The sequence below is a fragment of the Rutilus rutilus genome, assembly GCF_951802725.1.
Source record: "Rutilus rutilus genome assembly, chromosome: 15".
Lineage (NCBI taxonomy): Eukaryota > Metazoa > Chordata > Actinopteri > Cypriniformes > Leuciscidae > Rutilus > Rutilus rutilus.
Window position 1 is genome coordinate 6,678,323 of NC_140220.1, and position 26,085 is coordinate 6,704,407.

Here is a 26,085-nt window from a genome sequence, read left to right on the forward strand (position 1 = left end):
GTGGCACTAAAAAATAAATAAAAATTCACATAGATTAGTGAAGAACAAAGAACACAGGAGGGAAATACAAAGAAACAGAGAGTGTGAAAATGGTTTTAATGGAAAACAGGTTCAATGGAAAGCTGAAAGGAACATTCTGAGACATAAAATCAATGGAACAAAGTTTCGCAAAAATAAAATCTTCATAATGATTGATAAGTCAATCAAACAACCATTCTATCTTCTTAGAAAGCATTTTTCATAAAGGATTTCAATCGCTTTTATCTCACAATGATCTGACGAAAGCGAAAAGGTTTGACGATAAAAGATTAGATAAAAGGACAAAAGAATAAGACATTGCTCAAACAGATAAACATGGGATTGTCAGTGAACAGAGAACACAAGGGAGTGTGTTGAATTCATGCTGGATCTCAAATCACCAACAGTCTTTGGAATATCTGGAATGAAACTATATGAAATATTTCCAATAGTTTAAAATAACATTTTCTCAGGCAATTGCTTCATTTTGTGTCCTACATTCATGCAGTGCTCTACTGTGTTCTGTAGACACAGACTTGATACTGTTGAAGATGCATTAGCACACCAAGACCAAGTGTTTCTAGGATGCAAACCATCCGGCAACCTTTCTTTCCTTTGATTTATTGATTGGAGCTTATCTCCTCACCTCTCCAATATATTTTTAGGGGTGACCTCTACCATTGTGCGTTCACTCTTCTCCTGTCTTTTGTGCCCCGCTATTTTCCTCTGAGCGTTCTCCTCTTGTCATTTTGCTCACGGCATCCCAGCAGCCTTGGTAACAACCCATCCGGATTTGCCGTAGCTCTCTGCGGAAGGATTTGCGGAAAACGTAGTAAACAAAAGGGTTGTACGCCGTTGAGCATTTTGCGAAGAGGCAGGGTAGCAAGCTGACAATGGGCGCCATGCTGTCTTTGCCTTCGGAGTGAAACATGGTCCAGAGACTGATGAACACATAGGGCGTCCAGGACACAATAAAGCCAGCGCTGATCAGGATACCCATCTGAAACACAGGAGGGAATCTTGAACTGACAACAGAAATCAGTTCCGAGTGATTCATGTTGGACAGGCTACCGCTGTTGTCTGGAGGAAAGGGCACTAATGCATTCATTCAGAATGATGGTTCCACATGCACCATTTACAACATTGTGCTTAAATATCATAGCTGGCAGGTACAGGGAAAAGTTTTCAGAAATACCTGATTACCATTTTGCCCTTACCTCCAGGAGGGACAGCCTTAACAACACACTAACAAAACAATGACAAGCGCACATGGGGCTATTTCTTGGAATCTGTTTACTTCAATTAGTGACATTTAAGGAGATTGGATTGGATTGGATCTTGACCTTTACCCACTTCTATAATTGGGGAAACAAGCAGCAAAATATTCCTCTTAGGTTTATGATTTTAGATTGGAAACCAGCTGAGCAACATTTTTTTGTTGTGGCAGAAGACGGAGCAGGGGTGTGAATCGTCGTCTGTCACTGTTGCAGGAAAAACTGTTAAGCTTCCAGATGTGTGAACGCTCCAGGGTTTGCGCATACTGTGACCCTGCGTGTTGTTAAACACTTAAAAGGACAAGTTTGCAGGTTTTTGACCAGCTTTGTGTTGTTACAATGGAGAAAGAGTAGCCTATAGATTGTTAATTTATAAACTAACACTGTAACAATACAAAGCAGGTTGAAAATCTGCAAAGGTGTCCTTTTAGTGTTTAACAGCATGCAGCGTCCCTGTACGTGCAAACCCTGGAGCGTTCACACATCTGCTGGAAGCTTAACAGAAATCAAAAACACAAGCTTTCCAAGTAAATGGCTCTTTAAAAGAGAGAAAAAAAACCTACCCTTAATTTTGTGTACATATTGAAAATTTGAAAAGTAAGAATGGAGCTTAATATATTTTTATGTGCAATATTGGATGGCCCTTACCAGGGTGACTTTTCTCTCAACGGCCCCAGAGTTGGGCAGGTTATCATTGCTCTGGATGGACTGATAAGCCTTGTGGAGCTTCCAGGCGATGCCAGCGTAGGAGAACAGGATGACTCCACATGGGATCAGGGTGCACAGGATGGCCAAAGACATAATGAACGAAGAGCCGTTTAAGGAGTGCTGGTACTCGGCCCAGTCCACAGAACAGGCCAAACCGTAGGGTTCCGGCCCATATCCTCCCCATCCCAGAAGAGGAAACACTGCCCACAGCAGTGAATAAAGCCAGATGACACCAATCCATATACTTATAGTTTTTCTTCGAAACTTGCTTCCTGGAACAGATTTGAAATAGAAATTGAGTCTAGTCATGCCTATGAAGAAAATCCAAGACAACAAATTGCCAATAACCTATTTTTCCTTAGAGATTCTTTGTAAATGCAGGGCAGATTTGAAGTTAATTAGCAAGTTGGTAAATTTGAAAAGGAAAACAAAACCTGTCTAATTGGAAAATCACAGATTAACCATCAGTCTGTCTATATTCCCCAATGACCTTTTCATGCATCATTCAGGATTTCAAGCATAATTGTTGTGCTTGTGTTTCACGTTAGTACAAATTAATTAAAAAGTACATATAGTTAAGAGTCTACATATTCAATTCAATTCAATTCACATTTATTTGTATAACACTTACACATCGCTTCAAAGCAGCTTTACAGAAAATGCATGTGTCTATTTTCAATTTAGAGTGATCTAAAGTTATGTATTTCAGAAATGTACACATCACGCAGTTAGCTAACAATGTACACATACATACAGAACATTTTCAAAGCTAATTTTGGATGATGAATCATACAGTCATATATAAAAATGGGACATACAATGGGCTGAGCATGTCCACGAAATGACAGAATAAAATGTAATCAGCCAAAGCTACCTTTTCTGGAAAGTTTACATAGAGTGTTGTTAATATGAATATATTAAACTATCTACTAAAAATAACTATTTATTACAAGAACATATATTTCTTGGAATTAAAAACAGGACCCAATGTGTTAATATAAATGTGTTAATGATTTTTTTCACCGGTGTTTTTCCCATATTTTGAATTATGGACTGCATTGTGTTTTAGGGTGAAAGGAAATGTCTGTTAATGGATAATGTCCTGGCAGAAAATGATATTTTTACAGAGTTTTTCTTACAGTGTATTTTCTAAATGCATAAATGTCATAACTCAATCTTCCAGTGAAACAATATGCTTCAATCATTAGTCTTAAGATTGACTGCAAGCTCACATTGAGATCTGCAACCATACAATCAACAACCGATGGAAAGAAACGAGTCTTTCCACCTACATATTTCAATAATCTATTTCACTTGGATATAGAAGAAAATATTGTTTCTTGTTTTTTTCTAAATCTTTTCATCAACTATTGAAAACTTTAATTTAACAAAGCACATAATGGAACCCTTTATATTCCATGACTTCATGCCATTTGTGGTGACAATGTATTATTTGTGGCTTCCTGCCTTTTATAATCTCGTTTTATCACCAAACAATAGAAACACAGTGATGTTTCATCTATTTATTCTTATTTTACTGTGATTACATTGTATGTCACTTGCTAGTACAAATGGGGTTTTCAATTTCTGTTGTGTAAAACCATACGTTTTATAGGGGAGACCAGGGCTAGTTGTCACACTTTTTACAGTGAATATTTCTCAGTGTTTAGTTTTGACACAAATCTTAAAATTTTGACTATAAAATCTATTGAACATTTCCACTGTTATTGCCCAGGATATGTAAAAAAACAAAACAACAGTTCATTAACCACACATTGACCTTTTGTGCTTGGATGGATGCAGTAAATTAAATGAAATATTGTATCAATAAAGCAATCAGTGTTTCTTAATCTCACTTTGGGACCTAAAGCGATCAGCGGTACCTGATTTCGGAGGGTTTCCTGTCGCCAGATATCTCACTAACCCCATGACGGCCAGAGTCACGATGCTGGCCACGCTGAAGATCATTCCCATCAGGCCATAGTACAGGCAGGAAGGGTCACCTCCAATCCAGGCGTGGTTGAAGGCAGAGGCGATTGAGAGTGGGTACATGCTGAGAGCCATACCAATGTCAGTCACGGCCAGATTGACCGTGAGGAGCTCAGGAGCTTTGAGAACACTGTGACGCCAAGCGGCTGCTACCAGGACGGCTGCGTTGCCCAGGATGGAGAGGAAGGCTGGAGAAAAATTGGTGTTAGTCAGAAATGCCAAGTTGCTCCGGAATATCAATCAATTCCTTCTATCCTGGGAGACTTTTGCTATTGATTTTAGATTAGGAGGAAATTCTGATTAATCATCTGTTTACAATAATTGAAACTGTGACTGTGTTATATATATATATTGTATATTTTATAGTTTATATATTTTCGTATCATTTAATCATTGGTTTGTTAAATATGCACAGAGCGTTATTTCTGTTTTATAGCACAGTATCTCTTCAGTTAAAATCAAAACGCACACTGTCTACTCAAGTGGACATCTGAAAATCTCTTTGAAAAATATGTGTAAAAAATAAAATAAAAGTTAATATCTTGTTTTTCATGCCGTAAGAGCAATAAAAACATAGGGGGGGGGGAAATCCTGACTGAGATTGCCAATTCATGCATGAAAGGGTTAAGTATCAAAATAATCGAATTATAAATTATTTGAATTAACTTTAAATTGAACAAACTATTATTATTAAAACATATTATTAAAATGTTAGCAGGAATCAAAAAAGCAAATCGATCTACTTAAGTATGAATGTTATTTCAGCTACGTGCCATATAGTGACGTCGAGGCACGTGCACTCTGCAGGACATCACAACACGAAAATCATCTCCCAAAAATGATGTTCAAAATTATGTAGGCTATGTAAAATATTATATGTAGGCTACATAAAAGTATACTCGCATTCTGTTTGTTAGCTACTTAAGGGGAGCGCACGCGATCCTATAAAATAGAATTGTCACAGAAATTGTGTAGAAATAATAAACCCCCAAAAGAATGAAAGATCCGTTTGCCGAAAGCCACCTACTCAAAGTTTGACAATGTGATTATGTTAATTAGCAGACATGGGGACTTGTGACTTGGTGACTTGGACTCGAGTCGACTCGAGTCGCTATTTTTATGACTTGTGACTTGACTTGACAAAAAATAAAATACTTGAGACTTGACTCGGACTTGGAAGTTAAAGACTCGGGACTTGACTTGACTTGAGACACGATGACTTGAATGACTTGAGTGTTAATCACATAATTTTTTTCAGTTTGAATATAAAATATATAAATTATTTTAAAAAATAAAGTTGATTACCCAGCTGGAGCGCAGGCTGAGAATAGCGTGGTCATGACTGGATCACTACACTATCATCAGTCGCGCCCTCTCGTACCTTGCACACCACGCCCACTTAGATCAGATATCACATCAACATGTCAGCCGGAGGGGTACTGAGGGTCATCGCTTTCGGCTTCGAGAATTATTCACAAGATGGCAAAAGACGAACAGCGCTTTGCAAGACATGCACCATTAACATCGCGGGCGCGGCCAACTCTCACGCATTCACCGTGAGACACACGCGACACTGACTTTTCACACGCTCTCATTCATTTTCTCACGCACAGAAAAATCGTGACACAAGAGCAGGTTACGATATAAAAAAATCTCAGCTCTCAGATTCTGTCATTTTTATTACGAAATTCAAACAATAAATACCGTTTTGGCGCTTGTAAATGTGACGCAGATCCCTAGCGCAGCACGTGAACCGATCATCTCTAGCTAGTAAATAAACACGAATGAACAATGTTGAAAGATACAGTAGCCTACAGCTGAACTTACCGAAATGTATATTCCTCATACATAATATCGACCAATCAATCAAACAAATGGGTCAATAAAACAGCTGGAGAACAATTATGTCACATAACATTTACCTCAGGAAAGCCATTTGATGACCATATAGGCTATAGCACGTTAGTTGGCTAGAAAAAGTATTTTGCTAAATATGTGTACTATATTACATATTTATTATATTTTTACTTATTGTAACCCACGATTCAGGTCAGTGTAACCGATAACTAATTTAAGTAGCTATGAATTAAAGCTGGCTATTATCAGAAGGTCTAGGTACGACTACGGAGCCTGAAATAGTAAAAGAGTTAGCAGAGAACAGACAACACAAATCAGGTAAATTTGAGAAATGTATTACACAAAATTGAAGACAGTTATTTACATTCCCTGCCTATCTAAGCCGGCTTCCTGAGTGCACAGTGCACAATAAAATCCCAAAATAAACAACTCAAACAAAATGGAAGAGTCCATGGAAGTCCTTGGTGTGTGTGTGTGTGTGTTTCTTGGAGTGTGTATGCTCTTTTCACTACCCGGGTAGGTTTACGTGTGTTCTTATCTGAGTTTCAAATGAAGGCACAGGATGATGATGGTTCCAAAGATGCCACGGCTGGCCACACCAGGCTCTTGGTTCGTTCACTTCTGTGGTTGGCTCGCCACTGACCACCAGGGTCAGATTCAGATGGTTTATCCCTTTCAAAAAAACCAATCTATACATACAGTACAGAATGCATTAGTTACTATGCCTCATTTCGGTTCAAATCTAATCAACTTTTCTCCATTCAAATGTCAAATCAAATATAACCAATTGTAAAGGATATAAATACTCTAATCATTATGTAAATGAATAGGTACACATCACACCACATAACATAAGTCAGTTCCATTGAACAACAATCAATCATGTACTTCCATCTCACAGTATAGATATAAAATCATGGGAATTCTGAAACCGGATATTTATGTTTTTTAACCTTTTAAATCTATTTAAGCATCTTAATAACATTGTAAACATCACATTTTAATATATTTATTCTTTTTAACAGTTAAGATGAACTTCTGCTCCTCATATACATATCAAATATGTATATTGGCAATTAAATGAACTAAATCGCCCTTATATGACATATGACAAACAAGAGGATAAACACTCCTCAATTAAATGACTTGTAAGTCAACAAAACAGGGTATAAAGTCACCTTTAGCCATGTGAATACCATCAAAGATCTGCTACAGTGGTGACTAGTCTAGCTGAGCTAGCAGCAGAGCTAAAATCAAAACACATTCACATTTGAATTGCCCGCGATTAGCACGCGGCTAGCGCGATTAACGATCTTTTACGAGCATCTCAAACAACATAAAACAATCTGAATCTGTGTCTATATGGTATCAAACAGCAAGAATCAGGGTCACAACTCCGATTGGTTTTAGAAGAACAGTATTTTGCACCATAATATGCAAGCTAGCACAGTCAGCATAACACTTAGTATTATCATCCTTACCGGAGATTTCTCGAGGAGATCACAAAGATATGCGGCTTAATTCTCGCTCAACTTTCAACCTAATGGACACACAATATTTTAATATTTAATAATATTTGGAGATTTATCTTTGAATTTGTTTCTGTCAGAGGATATTTTTCATACCAGTCCTTGTTGCTTTCTAGCAGCGTCTTCACCGGAGGAAAGGTGTATTGATTATTATTAAAAGATTCACTGGGGGTGTACGCGCCACCCTCTGGCGGAATAGAGGGTTGCACTCCAGTAACCTTGTGCGGGTTACACTCTCCCCTCCAAACTTATGCACGTCCCTGTGCATGGCAATGTTCAAATGGTTATCACCGGAGGGGACAGAACAGGGGGATGAGCCGACGCATCAATCTCACTCATGATGTCGTCCCACACAGTAGTCAGCCCTTGAAAGAGTGATTTCACCACTGTGACTAAGGGGGTTCCCAGTTCAGTGTAGTCCAGCCGCCTAGGTGGCTGACGGTTCCTCTCAGATCTCCTGATCAGGTCATCAGTATCTGTTTGTTCCTCTGTCTCCTTAATCTCCTCTTCTCCTTCATTTTCAAGGACATTTGTCTCATCACATTCTGGCATATCGGAGAGGACTGGAAGTTGTTCAGGATAGTCCTCATCTGAGCCGTTCACAAGGTCGTCATTTCCAGGTGAGTCTGTCTCTCTTTCCACAGGTTCATTTCCAGGTAGGTCTTTTATTTCCACAGGTTCATTTCCAGGTAAGTTCAGGTTCAGTGTTACTTGGTTGACTGGAGTAACATCAGGTAGGCTATTCGAATTTGCTGGAGCATCATCAGTCACCCTGTTGAGGTTTGTCGTCAGATTCTCTTTAGAATGGCTTGGATCACGGTGTCTTGGAACATCTCGCGAGACAATATATCTGGTTACCTCTGGAACTGGTTCTTTTTGGGACCAGGTAACAGGAATGATATCATCCTCATCTGAAGACTGATCAACTTCTCTTGGGTCACTTTGAATGGTCTGGCGTGTCTTGCGGCGCTCAAGTGGTTTGGGTTGTTGTTCTGGTGTTACATGGAGGAACCCACATGGGAGCAAGAGGTCTCGATGCAGCGTGCGCCAGGGGCCTTCTCCGGTCTCTGGTTTTACTGTATAGACAGGGAGGTCTCCAGCTTTCCTCACTACCACATGGACGGTGGACTCCCATTTATCAGCGAGCTTGTGCTTTCCACGAATGCGTACGTTCCTGACAAGTACTCTGTCTCCAATGTCCAGAGCAGAAGGAGTCACACGCTTGTCAAACCTTGTTTTGTTCTTTTCAGCTACCTTGGCAGCACTCCTTGTAGCTATTTTGTAGCTCTCCTCAAGGTGGGATTTGAGGTGCTTTACATACTGGGAGTGTGACTTCTGTTGTTCTTCTTTGACAGGTAAGCCGAATGCAAGGTCGACTGGCAGGCGTGGCTGGCGTCCGAACATTAACTCATACGGTGTGAACCCAGTCACTTCACTTCTGGTACAATTGTACGCGTGGACCAAAGGCTTCACGAAGTCCTTCCAGTGTGACTTATCCTGGTTTTCCAGAGTGCCAAGCATATCTAACAGGGTGCGGTTAAAACGTTCCACCGGGTTTCCTCTTGGGTGGTACGGAGTTGTTCGAATTTTCTGTATGCCTGCAACTTCACACAGTTGTTTGATTAGCCGCGACTCAAAATCAGGACCTTGGTCGCTGTGCAGTTTCTCTGGAATACCATAATGGACGATGAAATTGTCCCATAAGCACTTTGCAACCGTTTGAGCCTTTTGGTTTGGTGTTGGAATAGCCACTGCGTATTTTGTGAAGTGATCTGTGATCACGAGAATGTCCTTCGTGTTACTTCTGTCCGGTTCAATGGACAAGAAGTCCATGCAGACCAGTTCAAGCGGTCTTGTTGTCATGATGTTCACTAAAGGTGCTGCCCTCTCAGGTAAGGTTTTCCTGAGCACACACCTGTTACACATCTTGACTTTCCTCTCAATGTCAGAGGCCATCCTCGGCCAGTAGAATCTGGCTCTGGCCAAGTCCAGCGTGCGGTCTTTTCCCATATGACCCATGTTGTCATGCAGGCTCATTAAGACTGTCTCACGAAATTCTTCAGGTAAGACTAGCTGGTACTGTGTTTGGCCTTCTTCTTGGCGTGTTCTATAGAGGATGCCATTCCGCAGTTCAAGCCTGGTCAACTCTCTCAACAACAGAGGTAGGTCTGGAAGCAAAGCTCTCACAGTGGGCGGTGGTTTCTCGCCACACTCAATCTGGGAGATGACATGTTTAATGCACTGGTCAGCTCTCTGTTTGTCTCTGAGATCTGCCTCTGATAAGTGTGGGATGATGGGAAGCCCTCCAAGCTCATCTTCCTGCTCAAAGCTGTCAGGTACAGCATCTCCAGAGATGGCAAGGCTCTCGACGAGGGAAATACTTCCATCTCCGCCCATTCCATCATTGGCACAATAAATAAGTTGTCTCTCACAGATGGCATGAACAACCCCCTGATCCACAGCATTAACGTTATCTGGATCTGATAGATGGTGTTGTGTGAACTGGCGGATCCTGTCCCACTCTTTTCGAGATGAGGGGTCATCACGCAGGTCGCCATGGGGACGTCGCGATAGTGCGTCAGCATCTCCATTCTGCTTTCCGGGGCGGTACTGGAGCTTAAAGGAGAAGGTAGAGAGAGCAGCTAACCACCTGTAGCTGGTTGCATCGAGTTTGGCTGAGGTAAGTATGTAGGTAAGGGGATTGCTGTCAGTGACTACTGTGAACTGATTGCCATAGAGGTAGTCACTGAACTTCTCCGTTACAGACCATTTCAGCGCTAAAAACTCAAGCTTGTGAGCTGGATAACGGGACTCACTACGTGATAACCCTCTGCTTGCATAGGCGATGACACGCAGCTGTCCCTCCTGCTCCTGATATAAGGCCGCTCCGAGGCCGGTGGAACTTGCATCGGTGTGAAGGATGTAAGGGAGTGCAGGATTTGCGAAGGCCAGAACTGGGGACGTTGTCAGCTTGCCGATGATCATCTCAAATGCCTGTTGACAGGCGGGAGTCCAACGGTTCAGAAATGGTTCTTTGGGGTGGTAGTATTGGCCACTCCTTTCCTTGGACTTTGGGTGCTTCCTTAGAGGTGGGTAACCAGATGTTAAGTCGTTCAGGGGTTTCATAATACTTGAATAGCCTTTAATGAACTTCCTATAATACCCACAGAATCCAAGGAAGGCTTTCAACTCTTTTAGATGCTGAGGGACTGGCCAGGTCTTTAGTGCTGCAATCTTTTCCGGGTCGGTCTCCACCCCCTGCTCTGAGACCACATGCCCCAAGTACCGGACTGAGGACTGAAAGAATCTGCATTTTTCCGGGGACAGCTTGAGCCCATACTCCTTCAGGCGGTTGAGGACCTTGGTGAGTCTGGCTTCATGATCTTCTAAAGTTTTTGAGAAGACTATCAAGTCATCCAGGAAAACGACAACTTCCTTCAAATTCATGTCTCCCATGCACTTTTCCATCAGTCTCTGGAAGGTACTTGGGGCGTTTGTCACTCCCTGAGGCATGCGATTAAACTCCCAGAAACCAAGTGGGCACACGAAGGCAGTCTTTGGCTTGTCAACCTCGTTAACTTCGATCTGATAGTAGCCAGACTTTAGATCGAGGACGCTGAACCACTTGGAACCGGAGAGTGCTGTGAAGCTGTCATCCAGCCTCGGAAGTGCATAGGCGTCTTTCACCGTCTGCAGGTTCAGTTTCCTGTAGTCAATACAGAGGCGTACCTGGCCATTCTTCTTCCTGACTACAACGATTGGAGAGGAGAATGGAGACTCACTTTCACGGATCACCCCAGCATCGAGAAGCTCTTGAAGATGTTGACGAACAGCTTCTACGTCGTGTGGGTGAATCGGCCGAGCTCTGAGTTTGAATGGTGTTTCATCGGACAGTTTGATGTGATGCTTGACTTTGTCTGTCCTTCCAAAGTCAGTGTCGTTCTGGGCGAAGACCTCAGGCATGCTATTTAATTTTCGAGTAATTCTGTCTTTCCATTCTGGAGGGACCGGGGACTCACCAAAATCAAAGGTTAGGTCAGCTGCCTTGGAGCGTTCTGGTTCAGATGGATTGGTCACGCTCTGTCTGTGAGACTGAATGGCCTGGATTGCACTGAGCTCAGCAATCACACACTTAGCTGGGATGATGATGTTGTGTTCTGACTCATTTGAGACCACAACTGGTAGTCTTCCTGGTAGATCAACGAGACAGGGCTTTACTAGCAGCCCCCCAGGCAGAGAAGAGGATGAAGGGTACTCCATGATAGCAGACCTCTCAGTATGGAACTCTTTAACTGATGCCACTCCCTCCAGAACAACTGTTCCTCCAGCTGGAATGAGTTTTCTGTCTCTGCCTTGCATCCTTACCAGTCCGATGTTACTGTCATGACTTTGTTCCTGTCGCAGTTGAAGTACTTTCAGCACAGTCCTGTAGCCGTTTGGGACAGGATGGTGGCTTGCTGGACTTTTCTCTCTGCACATACCATACGCTACATCGAGTGTGTTTGTACCAACCAGTATCTTGTACCCTGAAGTGCTGCTGTCTGGAACAACCAAGGCCAATGTTGGGACTTCATATTCAGCTCCAAGGAACTGTTTTGGGAAGGTGATTGTGACTTTGACATATCCAAGATAGGGAACAGATTGACCATTGGCCCCTTCAACTTCCAGAAGGTTATAGAGTGGTTCGATCTGTTGCTCAGGTAGGTATTCGTCATAGAAGGACTTGGTGACTGTGGTTACTTGCGAACCTGTGTCAAGGAGACAGTTGAACTGTTTGCCCTGGATGGTAACTAGGCCTGTAGTTTTTGTGCCTATAAGTTTTTTCGGGACTCTGAAGGGGTGTTTTCTAACATTAGATTGGTTCAAAGCAGCACTGAACTTGGGCTTGGCATCACTTTTATCTTTAGCAGGGCGTTGGTGAACTGCTTCAGCCTCAGTTTGCCCTGCAACTGAGACTCCATCTAAAAATCCTTACAATCTGGTGAGTGTTCTTTAGCCTCCCAGAGGCGCCGCTTTTCTCTCAATTGATCTCTTTTTTCATTGACGAGAGTGGGGTTTGGATTGTTACTGCAACCTGAGGAGATGTGACCGTCCTCGCCGCAGTTGAAGCAATACCAAGGTCTCGGCTGGGTGCTTGTCTTTAAGTTGGTAGGTTTCCAACTTGGTACTCTAGGGTCAAGTTTAGATGCTGGCCCACCTGACGGATGCTCAGTGTTCCCCTTCGTCTTCGGGGCTTTCTTAACTTTCTTAGACATCAGCGTGGTGAGTTGGCTCTGCAGAGACGCCACCTGCTGTTTAAGCTCTGTCAATGGATCAGACTCAGGCTGGAATGCTGCTTGTTGACTGCAGACGCATGCACTCTGAGAACTTGCCATAGCCCGCTGCCGGTGTGAGCCAAGGTGCTTCTTCATACGTGTAGCTTTAGCTGCCTGCCTATCCTCCTCAGTGCGGATTAATAACAGGAGCTCTGAAAATGCTGGTGGGTGACTTTTCTTATCTTCGAGGTTGAGGTCAGAGAGCAAAGGGTTGTCCCAACACCCGCGACAAAACTGTTTGAGGATGTGTCTATCTGCTTCTCCAGCAGCAGCTCCTCCTCTCTTAACAGCAAGGTTCAGGGCAGCTTGAAGGCGGCAGAGGTAAGCAGAGGCCTTTTCACCGGGATCCTGAAGAGTATTCATAAATTGGGCGTAAAGCTCCTCGCCGTCCTCAACGGTTCCAAAGGCTGCGTCCAGCAGTTGAAGGTAGGTTTCAGGAGTAGCTTCAGGGCTCAATCTTTTGACAATGTCTGCTGCAGGTGAGAGCAAACTTTCAAATATTTTCCGTGATTTCTGAAGATTAGACAGGGTGGGGTCTTTCCTGAGAAGCTCAACATGTGAACGCCATGTGTCGTAGTCTGTCTCACTATTGGGTCTGGGGAGCTTGCCTGAGAATGAACGAAGCTTGATGGGAAAGTGTGAATGTGTGTTTAATTCATCTCTCCTTACAATGTGCTCAACAATGACCTTTTGAATTTCAGGTGGATTCAAGTCGCTCTCCACAATGGACAGACTTCGCTTCACATCAGCCTGTGGGCATGGCTCAGCACCACTATGAATGAACCTTTCCCGAGAAGAATCTGGGAGCAGCTGAGGGTGTGGGGGTTCAAATGTGTCAAGAGGCGTGCTGAGCTGTCTGGCTCCAAACTCATCATCACCACTGCCATCAGTTTCGATTGTCTCACTGATCTCTGACATCATGTCTTTCAGCACCTCTTCGAAGCCTCGTCCACTCAGTTTCGCTAACTTCTTTATTTCATCAAGGTAGGCTTTGGTAACACTGCAGCCAATTTTAGTGGTGTACACACTTGCCAGAGCTTGAACATAGTACTTTACATCTGGACGGTCCTTAAGTTCATGTGTGTAGGGCAGAAGAGGGGCTAAGGCTTCAATGGCAACACCATCTTTATACTCAATAATCAGGTTTTTATAGAACTCTGAGTTAATGTCAGTAACTGGGACAAGTCTCATGGAGCCATACTTCTTGAGGAAGTCTATGATCTCCTCATCTTCTGGTGATTCAAGCAAACCACTCACCATTACTGCATTGGGGACTTTGATACCTGAGCTTGCTATGAACTCCATGTTTAGTAAAGAGTGATCTATAAAAAGATAACAAAGAGCTCACACACTAGAAAATAGTTTCACACACGTGTAATGTGGTTCACTGCTAACACATAACCAGACTCCTGGCTGGCTCGCCACATGTAACCCACGATTCAGGTCAGTGTAACCGATAACTAATTTAAGTAGCTATGAATTAAAGCTGGCTATTATCAGAAGGTCTAGGTACGACTACGGAGCCTGAAATAGTAAAAGAGTTAGCAGAGAACAGACAACACAAATCAGGTAAATTTGAGAAATGTATTACACAAAATTGAAGACAGTTATTTACATTCCCTGCCTATCTAAGCCGGCTTCCTGAGTGCACAGTGCACAATAAAATCCCAAAATAAACAACTCAAACAAAATGGAAGAGTCCATGGAAGTCCTTGGTGTGTGTGTGTGTGTGTTTCTTGGAGTGTGTATGCTCTTTTCACTACCCGGGTAGGTTTACGTGTGTTCTTATCTGAGTTTCAAATGAAGGCACAGGATGATGATGGTTCCAAAGATGCCACGGCTGGCCACACCAGGCTCTTGGTTCGTTCACTTCTGTGGTTGGCTCGCCACTGACCACCAGGGTCAGATTCAGATGGTTTATCCCTTTCAAAAAAACCAATCTATACATACAGTACAGAATGCATTAGTTACTATGCCTCATTTCGGTTCAAATCTAATCAACTTTTCTCCATTCAAATGTCAAATCAAATATAACCAATTGTAAAGGATATAAATACTCTAATCATTATGTAAATGAATAGGTACACATCACACCACATAACATAAGTCAGTTCCATTGAACAACAATCAATCATGTACTTCCATCTCACAGTATAGATATAAAATCATGGGAATTCTGAAACCGGATATTTATGTTTTTTAACCTTTTAAATCTATTTAAGCATCTTAATAACATTGTAAACATCACATTTTAATATATTTATTCTTTTTAACAGTTAAGATGAACTTCTGCTCCTCATATACATATCAAATATGTATATTGGCAATTAAATGAACTAAATCGCCCTTATATGACATATGACAAACAAGAGGATAAACACTCCTCAATTAAATGACTTGTAAGTCAACAAAACAGGGTATAAAGTCACCTTTAGCCATGTGAATACCATCAAAGATCTGCTACAGTGGTGACTAGTCTAGCTGAGCTAGCAGCAGAGCTAAAATCAAAACACATTCACATTTGAATTGCCCGCGATTAGCACGCGGCTAGCGCGATTAACGATCTTTTACGAGCATCTCAAACAACATAAAACAATCTGAATCTGTGTCTATATGGTATCAAACAGCAAGAATCAGGGTCACAACTCCGATTGGTTTTAGAAGAACAGTATTTTGCACCATAATATGCAAGCTAGCACAGTCAGCATAACACTTAGTATTATCATCCTTACCGGAGATTTCTCGAGGAGATCACAAAGATATGCGGCTTAATTCTCGCTCAACTTTCAACCTAATGGACACACAATATTTTAATATTTAATAATATTTGGAGATTTATCTTTGAATTTGTTTCTGTCAGAGGATATTTTTCATACCAGTCCTTGTTGCTTTCTAGCAGCGTCTTCACCGGAGGAAAGGTGTATTGATTATTATTAAAAGATTCACTGGGGGTGTACGCGCCACCCTCTGGCGGAATAGAGGGTTGCACTCCAGTAACCTTGTGCGGGTTACACTATCATTAAATAAAGTTGTTATTATAATAAAAAACGCATTATATCTCTCTGTATGATTACAGCATTAGGTGAGTTGTTTTTTTCTTGAGAAAAATTAGTGCCTATCTTGTGTAGCCTACCTAATATTTATCCAAATGAGTCAATATTAAGTCAGATCACAATAATTGAATTGAAATAATAAAAAAGCGTAGCTTACCAGAAATTGTACCATGTAAACATTGTAACATGTTGTCACTAAACCGAATACAATTCAGTTTAGTTACTAAAATGTTTTGACTATTACAATACACTTATTGTAAACACAGTTTACGTACAACATTAAACTTTGTTACATTTTAAACACTGTTGGCAGAAGTGAAAAATAATTAATTTTATGAAGTTACAATTTTGCTTGATTCCATGATGTATTTTACTGAACATGAGTATTTACAATGCAAATCCAAATTATTGTAATTTATTGACAGTAACTGATATCTTGTCTTTTCACTTTATTAAGATCAGATTCTGCAGGTAAAATTACAATAATAAGGTGACTTGACTTGGACTTGACTTGACCTACTACAGGACTTGACTTGACTTGACTTGACATAGCCTGTGACTTGACTTGACTTGACTTGCCCAAGAAAAAAAATACTTGGGACTTACTTGAGACTTGAAGGTTAAGACTTGAGACTTACTTGAGACTTGCATATGTATGACTTGGTCCCATCTCTGTTAATTAGTCTTAGACTTAATATATTTGACAGATCGCACTTGGATTACTGGGATTTTGATTTTTTTTTTTTGGATGTTTGTTAACATTCCATCAAGAGCATTTTAAGGTAAGGTTTTTATTCACTCATATCAACGGCTTCTTATAATCTGGTGTTTTTGATTGAGCTGTATGTGATACATTTTCATCTGTATCGCGCGCGAAGCTTTCTTACGTAGACCCCAGAACTTTACAGCCAAATTCTTGTAGACTTTTAAATGTAAAATACATCTTTAATAATAAATTGGGCAGTACGTAGGCCTATGCCTTGTCGATGTACTTTTTAGCCTATTTGTTTGCAATTCTAATCTGTTGTAGTTGCTGTTGAAACGTGTAGCCTACTGTATAGAAGGCCTACTTGCGAATACATAGGAATATTTATTTTAAAATACGTATTTTTATTTTACATATTATTTTGACTTTCTTTGTGTTCAAGTTTCAACCCTTAACTACTTTAAAGGGTCAGACTCTTGAATTAGCCTATTTAAGTCGCAAATAGGTTGTAAAGCTATTAGAGATACAGCAGATCTCAGCAATGTATGACCAGGTCATCTCTGTTTACAGTAGGCCTATATGCATGCCATTTTTATTTATTTTTTGTTTATTTAAGAAAAGAAAAGAAAGAAAGACCACTAGCCTATCTGAAAAATCGAAATGTCACTAAGCAATCATGGTGACTCTTCAACTGAAAAGATATGTTCCACATAATCTATGCTGGGATGAAAATCCAACCAAAGATCAATTTTGCAGGGTTGAACAGTAAGGCATTTCACGGCAATCTAGCCAACGGCAGTAAAAAAAAGCAGGCCAGAAATCTGACTGATTCCCTTTTGTGGTCAACAGTGTTCTTGGGAATGGTCTTAATTCACCCAAAAATGAAAATTCTGTCAGTAATCACTCACCCTCATGTTGTTCCAACCCCGTAAGACTTTCGTTCATCTTCAGAACACAAATTAAGATATTTTTTGATGAAATCTGAGAGCTGTCTTACTCCTTCATAGGCTGCGAGGTATAATTTCATCTGCCGGCCCAGAAAAGTTAGTCAAGACATCGTTAAAATAGTCCAAGTGACTACAGTGGCTCAACCTTAAAGGAGAAGTTCACTTTTTTTTTGGGTCCCATTGACTTCCATAGTATTTTTTTTCCTACTATGGAAGTCATTGGGACCCAAAAACTGTCTGGTTACTGATAATCTTCTAAATATCTTCTTTTCTGTTCATCAGAAGAAAGAAATTCATACAGGTTTGAAACAACATGAGGGTGAGTATATGATGACAGAATTTTCATTTTAAAAGTGAACTTCTCCTTTAAGTTTATCAAGAGACGAGAATACTTTCTGTGCGCAAAAAACAAACAAAAATAACGACTTTATTCAACTATTCATTTTCTTCTGTGTGGGCCTCTGACGTGAGTTCACGAGAGCGCCAAGACGCATGCGCGAGATGGGTCTCGATGTAGTGTTTAAAATGGTTCTAATGTGTGCATTTCCTGGATGTCTGAATCGTGAGAAACCAACGAGAAAACGTAAAAGTGCCTTACCAATGCTGCAAAATGAATGGCTTACCTTTCACACTTTCCCATCAAATGATCGTGAGCGTCATCTTCTCAGTTCTCGCACATGCGTCGTGGCGCTCTCGTGAACTCACGTCAGAGGCCCACACAGAAGAAAATTAATAGTTGAGTAAAGTCGTTATTTTTGAGCACAAAAAGTATTCTCGTCGCTTGATAAACTTAAGGTTGAGCCTCAGTAGTCACTTGGACTCTTTTAACGATGTCTTGACTAACTTTTCTGGGCCGGCAGATGAAATTACCTAGGCTAGCAGCCTATGAATGAGTGAGACAGCTCTCAGATTTCATAAAAAATACCTTCCTTTGTGTTCTGAAGATCAACGAAAGTCTTGGAAGGTTGGAACAACATGAGGGTGAGTAATTACTGACAGAATTTTTATTTTTTGGTGAACTATCCCTTTAAAGGCCCCCTGAAAACAAAATGGAAGTTTTTTGGCTTTTTAGTATGAATACGTTAGCCTTACTGTTATCTATAAGCTAGTGTGCTCCAAAACAATGAAAAAATTCGCATTTAGAGATAAGCATTCAAAACGTACAGTCTCTCACTTCCGTCAATATGGATCAATGATTTTGATGACATCACTCTGCAGCTTCTCATCAGATTTTCTATCCAATCAAAATGCTCTCTGGAATCTACAGCCCCCGTCACCCAAAAACACGCATTATAAATATATGCTGATATTGTGGCTAAAATCGGTCACTTTTTCACACACACACACACACACACACACACACACACACACACACACACACACACACACACACACACACACTGCACATAGTGCACTAAATAAGGAATAGGGAATGATTCAGACAGTGTAGATATGCTTTCCATTTGGGCGAATGAAGTCTGGTTTCACTTTAGTGTCACGCGAACCGTGAGCTGAGTGATGTTATCAAGAACGCTGCTGTTCCATTTTTTAATTTGCGTACTTGGTATTGAGAAACGCCTACGATAGCACAGAGCGGATCATATGCGTGAGTTGGCGCAGACCAGAAAACGTATCGGACCCATTTGAATTCTGCACAGAATGCTGTGCGAGATGGAGGAGATTAGAGGAGAAATGGTTAGAGATTAGGAGGAAACTGTGGCTTTACCGAGCTCAACAGCTCTGGATGAGCTGTGATATAAACTAAACGCTATTGGCTATTTAAAAAAGGCGAGGAACTGTTCAATATGTCCCGCCCTGTCTTCCTGTTTCAGAGGAAATGACGTCAACACACTAATTAGTGCTGTGCTTTTCAAGGCACTTCAGGAGGCCTTTGAGAAAATGTGTCTTTTGAGAGATGGCATCTGCTCTTGCAGATCAGCTAATATTCAATTTAATGTTATTCGGTTCCCAGCGGCTCCAGTCATGCTGCCTGAGGCGGGAAAAAAGGTAAACATTGCAGGTCATACCACACTGTAGTATTTTGCAAAGAACCGTGCGGAAATAAGTCAATATTCTGCTAATTGTATAGGTATGCTAGGGGAGTTTTGCAAAAATGTAGGCAGAGGCACGATTTATTATGGGTTGCAGCCCATTATGAAATGCAAATGAAACAATTCTCAATTCAATGAGCTAGTTACGCAATTAATAGCTTGCGCAATATTAAAATTCTATTGAGCCATGTTGACTTATTGTTAACTCATGGCTGATGTGTGGCGAAGGCAGGCTTTAGAGATTGTGCTTTATCTACAGTATAGTTTGTTGGAAGCAGGTCTTTTCACATTAGCACACTTAATGTCACATCACTGACATTTACCTATGTCAACATCTGTTCATGTTGTGTTCATAAATAGATGTATAAATACAGGCAGGGACATTAACCTTATGACAGGGTTAAAACAGATTCTCAGAAACAGGTATTCTTTGAAGCTGTCGCTTAACAACAGATGCACTCTGAGATGAATAAATCATCTTGCATTAAAAAACGCAGGCAAATGCTAATTACAAAAATAATTACAGCATGATTTTTTTTCTGCAGTCTGATTTTTTTGCCAAAAAGTAATTAAGCAAAAGAACAATATTGCTTCCTATCCTCTGTTTAATCTCACTCTAATCAGACAAAGCGCTGACATGCTATTGCGTCTTTGGCAGAAAAGCATTAAGTTAGTATTTAATAGTGTACTGAGCAGTTAAACTGTTTACACAACTAGATTTAAAGCTATCTCTAAAGCCATGCATGTTTTGTTAAACTCCTGCAATTGCATGTCAGACAGCAATGGGACAAATTCATAAATCACTGTCAGATATTTCTTGGTGCATTCTTAGGGATTTGCATGGCTCTGGTGTAAACGGTAAACACACTCAAGTGAGCTGTCTCTGAGAGCATTTAAAGAAGTTCATCAACTCTGATTTCCTCAGCTCAGTGGAGCGCAGTCACATTCTCTTGAGCACATCAGGAAACGCTGGTCTGTCCTCCACTCTGCTCACAACTGTGTCCGAAAGCTGAAAAATGCTGCCATATGCATGCTGTTTAGATTATATCCTATTCAAATTCCATAATGTTCAGTTTTTAAGTATCTTTACTTAAAATATATTTTTCAAAGTTAAATAATACAACAGATTATTGGAGTACTTTTTACAAGAAAATACCATTTCAGTAGCCTGACTTCGTCATACTCATATTCTACCATTTCAGTCTTTCTACTTGCCATTTCTTTGTAATTATTTGTGAAATTGAGCAATTTCTGAGTATAGTAAATCTTATAGTCCCTTTTTTTGTGTGTACCAAAAGATTCGATTTTTTTCCCCAGTTTATTTCTAGAAATATAGTCACTGACACTGAAATTGAACTTGCTCTAGATCTTTTCAACCAAAGGTCTATGAAAATGATATCTATATATAATAATCATTACATTTCGATAAGGATGCATGATAATAATTGTAATGTTATTGCTGATAATTGAGTGCAAAAGTGTCCAATGTTAAACATTCTGAAACATTTTGACTAAATATATTCAAAATGAAACACTAAAAACTAAAATCAAATGTTTTAAATGCTGCAAGTGAATTTAGACATCATGCACAGTATGAAAAATGAATATTCATTTTGAGATTTGCTATATTTAATAGTGTTCTTAAATTATTAGTGAACTATCAAAGTGAACTTTCAGAGATGAACTATAAGTGAGCATTATAGGTGACAGCAAAGGTAATCTAAATGTAAAAGTGGAGGAAATGAACATGCATTGCACAATAAATATCAAATATTGACAGATAATGATTTAAAAAACACTAATATCACCAGATAATTGATAAGGTACTGCTATATCATGCATCCCTAACATTAACTAATAATCTAACAAATATTAATGATAGGCTATATAACAAATTTTCATTTTTAGGTAAACTATACTTTGAAAAAGTAGCCTACTGTTGAAACCTGTTTGAGACCTGAAGCCGTGTCTGTTTTTACTCAAATACTGCATATTAAGTTGTTGTCTGAAGGAGCATCGATGCAGCTATCATAAGTTTGGGACACAGCCGTGTTCTCTCATTCTCTCCTTCTTTTCTCACCATCTGCAATGATTGCGTGGACTGCTAGAGATCTAATGTAAATGCACTGCAGTGCCACTTATCTATACTTTAGATATAAACATTTGTTGCATTTGTCAAACAGGGACATTCAGAGAGCACATATACTGTAATACTCCTATTGTGTTGACAGAAGGTTATTTTGTGTGCAAGTGTACTGTACGTCTAACCCTCCCTGAGGGCATAGGAGAAACATGTTCATTGACCTTATTCCTCTGACCTTCAAATGAGATAGAAAGAGCATTTCTTCAGCTTCACAATATGATCTAATGCATGATGCTTTCATTTTATTCTCATGTAAAAAAAAATCCCCCAGAGTTGTATAGGTATCTTCTGGTATTATACATGAATTGATTCTCAGAGTAAAATTTTTCATCTTTGTGCATTGCATAACCTGAGACAGGGAAACTGCAGATAAATATCAAAACAGATATCCAGAGGTAGCGCTTAATTTCATTTGAAATATATTTTGAAATTTAAAAAGTTAACATTTTCACAAACAAACAACACATTTTTAATAAATTTTTTAGATAGACCACTTCAGCCGTGGATGTGGGCATGGGAGAGCAGTGCTCTACCACTTCCACCGCTCACATTTTTCCTACTGGTCAGGGATCAAACCGGCAACCCTTCGGTTACAAGCCCGAAGCCCTAACCATGCCACGGCTGCCCCTTTACTGACTTTATTGGCCTAAAATGACAATTTTTATGTAGGAAATAACACACAGAATGCAGAGTTTTTTTCCCTATTTTTACAGAATTGAATACAGATTTTTAATAGTGTGTGTATGCAGTGTTAGACACTGAGTTCTATCTATTGTTTAAGTGCACTTCACTGTTGGAGTGTCACTGTTATACTTGCATCATAAATATTGTGCATATTTTCAATATTTAAATGACTTCAGGAAAGATGTCAATAAAACACAACAATAAATCTAATAATTGCACTTAGTGTTAGGTACGTGCCACCTAATATGGCCTAATAGTAGGAAAGCAACTATCTGTCATTTTACATTGCAGTCATTTAAATGTAAGTACAGTATTTATTATAGCTGTGTGTCATAATACAGTAGTGAAATATGGTAGCCTACTGTTGTGTATAGGGGAAAAGGTAGAGGAATTAATATGATCAAAATACATTTTCGACCCTTCTTTAGCAAGCTAAACATTTTATGACCATATATTTTGTCATATATTTTACATTACATGTTATAAATGTAAATATATTTCATTCTTAACATCATATATTTTTGTTATATTTCAGAATATATTTCAAAATGATAAATATAAGTGAACAACAATGCAAATATATTTCAATGTATTTGGAATATTATGCCACATATGTTTTTGACACTTTAAAATATATTTCAATTTTTTTTTTCTGTATGGGACAGTAGGAATGTTGGCATACTTGGAATAATTTGATGAGTTGATATTGACATCTCTGATTTCAAACTTTGGTTGAAATTGTTGAGATCTCTTCTGAAGATTACTGTGGACTTTTTCCTCAGAAGAAACATCTTAGAAGAAAGGGTCAGCATTTAATTTTATTGCGGTGTAGGAGAAATGTTTGAGATTACAGAGATGTTTTGTGATTTTTCTCACAGTTATTAGTATGTTGTGGAGAGAAGAGTATTTTATGTTGTAAAGAGCATAAAATGGTCCTATTCACATCTTTGTTATTGAGCATGGGGATCGTGAATGTATGTCGAGGGAAGATTTGAAGATGAGAAGCACATCTTTTTGAGCATGTTGCGACTGTATTTGCATGCAGAAGCGCTGGTTGCTGTGTTAATCTCTGATTATTCAAGTGATTTTGATTTATTAACCCACTTGCGTAGTGGTTTTCAACACCTGCTACGTTTAAATGCCTGGGAATTTATGTAACTTGTCCGCAATAAGCCATGCATGGGCCTATAAAAATAGACTTTGTGGTTCTCTCTCTTCCATGGCTCTCTGACTTTGACATTTATCTCTGTACATTGTGGCTAAAAATGGTGAATGACTTAATATACCAATTACATTATCTCCATCTAGATTATAAAAAATTATCTGAATGCAACTTGAAAGGGATTGAACAATGATCATTTCATGTAGCTTAATGAGTGATCAATCTGTCCTTGAGGCTTACACCGATCTATGAATGAAATCATGGCTAAAAATTGAACTTTGCATTCTTCATCTAGTTGGTCTGAGATCTAGTTTGATTAATTAATTGCTACCTTGGAAATCCAGAGTTCTCGCGAGAGCACAAGTTGAATTTGCTCAGCGAGTTACTCTGGCGTCGAGTAATTATGCTCATTAACTATGCCCTTGTATCCGAGCTGCACCAATCACATCGGGTTATCTGATATAGGCGGGCCAGAGGCGAGCTAAACAGATGGCGACAGCGCTGTGACGTCGAAGTCATTAGTAAACATTGCAAGATGGCTATGGATGAACACCAGTTGTTTGAAACGGCTTTGGCCGCTACAATGAACGAGTTAGACTTGGCTTTTTATCTAAAAGAGGAACAGAAGACGGCGCTCTAATCGTTCCTTTGCAAGAAGGGCGTTTTTGCTGTTTTGCCGACCGGATACGGCAAGAGTCTAATCTACCAGTTAGCTCCGCTGGTATCTAAGCGTATGGGGCTTGTTGTGATTGGTCGTAGTGTTATCCAATTGCGTGCAGTGAGATTTTCAAATGCATGCTTGGTGCCGCCCCTCGAGCTGGCCGATTTTCATTAGTCGATGCCAGATCATTAATCTTTCAGATTTAGGTCTGGATTTCCAGGCTAATTAATTAAGCATCAAATCCCGTCACCATTTACTGTGTGCAAAATTTACAAGCAATATTGTATAATAATATTATAAATAACATTTAATTAGTCAGTTAACTATGCATGGATGTTTTGGATCAAACTGGTTTTGTTCTTGTATGTGGTGGTCATTAGCTGGTCCAAGCTGGTATTAGTTGGTTTACCTGCTACCATGTTCCTTTAACCAGCTTGACCACCTTAAGCTTGTATAATCAGATGGAAACTTATTCCTGATCCAAGCACTAACTTGCATCAGCTATGATGTTTATTTAATAAAGTTAACAACAAGAAATCTGTGAATAAAAAAAAAAAATCTTTCAATGTTTTTGAAATAAGTCTCTTATATTCACCAATTTACTTAATCAAAACCCAGTAAAAATAGTAATATTGGGAAAATAGTATTACAGTATTTTATTATTATTTTAAAAATAAGTCAAATGAAATTGTTCAACCAAAAATGTATATTGAGTTAAAGGAACGTAATAATTTGTAACATAAACACACATTTTTAAGTTGGCTAATACAGAGCTATCATAGCAAATGTTAAATATAACTTATTTAGCATGTATATTTAATGAACATCACTGGCGACTTTTCATTATTAGTATTAAAGTATTAGTATTATACTCTTCTGCACTCTTCATGGTAACAAATAACACTTAATTTCAACATTTAATCTCTTTATCTGTCTTATGCAAAGCATACTGGGAACTAGAAACAAAACATACGTGGGCTTAATTTTTACGATTTTCAAGTCGGCAAAGAATCGCTTTGGAATCGCTTTGTGACTCCCAGACCTCCCAGTTATGATTGCTGTCTATCAAGCCAGACAGTCAAACAGTAGGTTGTGATTTGCTGGCATGCGCCTTCAATGTTAATTTGAATGAAATGCCAATGTCCTCCTGACTAAATCGTGAACAAGGAAATTACTGGTGTCTAGGAAATTACTTGAGTCTAGTGATAACAGTGGCTCCACACTGTGGCTCTGGGGTAAAGCAAATGAAACGTGATATGTTTGCCAATCCCTTGCATATAAAAGTCACCATACCTGACAGAATTTATGTACACAGTCAAATGTAAGATAAAAAAAAGTAGATCAAACAACTGCAAAAATTAACTAATGGATAATTGGATATGTTTTGTGTGAATGATTCATTTTCTCACTCAAACGCCATTTAAACTAAATGCATATTATCCAGATCCTTCAGAAAATATTTTTACAATCATTGACAATCATTAGTATTTTAAAAAGAACTTGGAAGGAGGTTATGAAACTTTTTTTTCACCCACTTTCTTCATACATTAAATAATTCAGAGAGTTGTCATTAATATTGAAAATGTAAAACCTTGTATATTTCGATAATAGTATGAAAAATCAGCACTTACCAACCACCAGCAAGTACGTCCCCGCACCATAATCAACAGCAGGAGACAGTTTAGAGGTGTATCGATCCATTCCAGCTTCTCAGTCTGAATTGTCTGCAAATGACATCCTGGGGTTTTCAATTTCTCCATTCTCCATTTCGCCAGGAAAAACACTCCAATTCGACATCCTGTAATCATAATCATTAGCACAGCGCACTTAATTTCTCCCTCACCTTTTCATTCAGAGTAATCCCTCTTCATACATGGACGACCACACAAACTCATTCGCTCGTGTGCTACTTGAGCTTGCATAAGAATTATAGAGACCCATCCTGTTGATTAGGATTGCAACTCAGTGGTGTGACAACGTGACAGTCT

The 26,085-nt window shown here is 39.6% G+C and overlaps 1 protein-coding gene across 1 annotated transcript; it reads right to left on the reverse strand.

The window, feature by feature from the left end:
• Positions 1 to 73: 73 nt before the first annotated feature.
• opn8a (opsin 8, group member a) lies at positions 74 to 26,085 on the reverse strand. Its single transcript, XM_084431866.1, has 4 exons — positions 25,729 to 26,085; positions 3,884 to 4,177; positions 1,941 to 2,272; positions 74 to 1,018 (listed from the first exon to the last, which is right to left on the reverse strand). The coding sequence occupies exons 1-4, from the start codon at positions 25,796 to 25,798 to the stop codon at positions 707 to 709; spliced, it is 1,008 nt and encodes a 335-aa protein (XP_084287992.1). The 5' UTR covers positions 25,799 to 26,085; the 3' UTR covers positions 74 to 706.

Excerpts from the sequence above, each read along its gene's own strand:
- opn8a (XM_084431866.1), bottom strand. The coding sequence starts at position 25,798 with ATGGATCGATACACCTCTAAACTGTCTCCTGCTGTTGATTATGGTGCG. Across the intron at positions 4,178-25,728 it reads GACGTACTTGCTGGTGGTTG|CCTTCCTCTCCATCCTGGGC; the intron begins GTAAGTGCTGAT and ends ATTTTTCTCCAG. Across the intron at positions 1,019-1,940 it reads TTGAGAGAAAAGTCACCCTG|ATGGGTATCCTGATCAGCGC; the intron begins GTAAGGGCCATC and ends CCTGTGTTTCAG.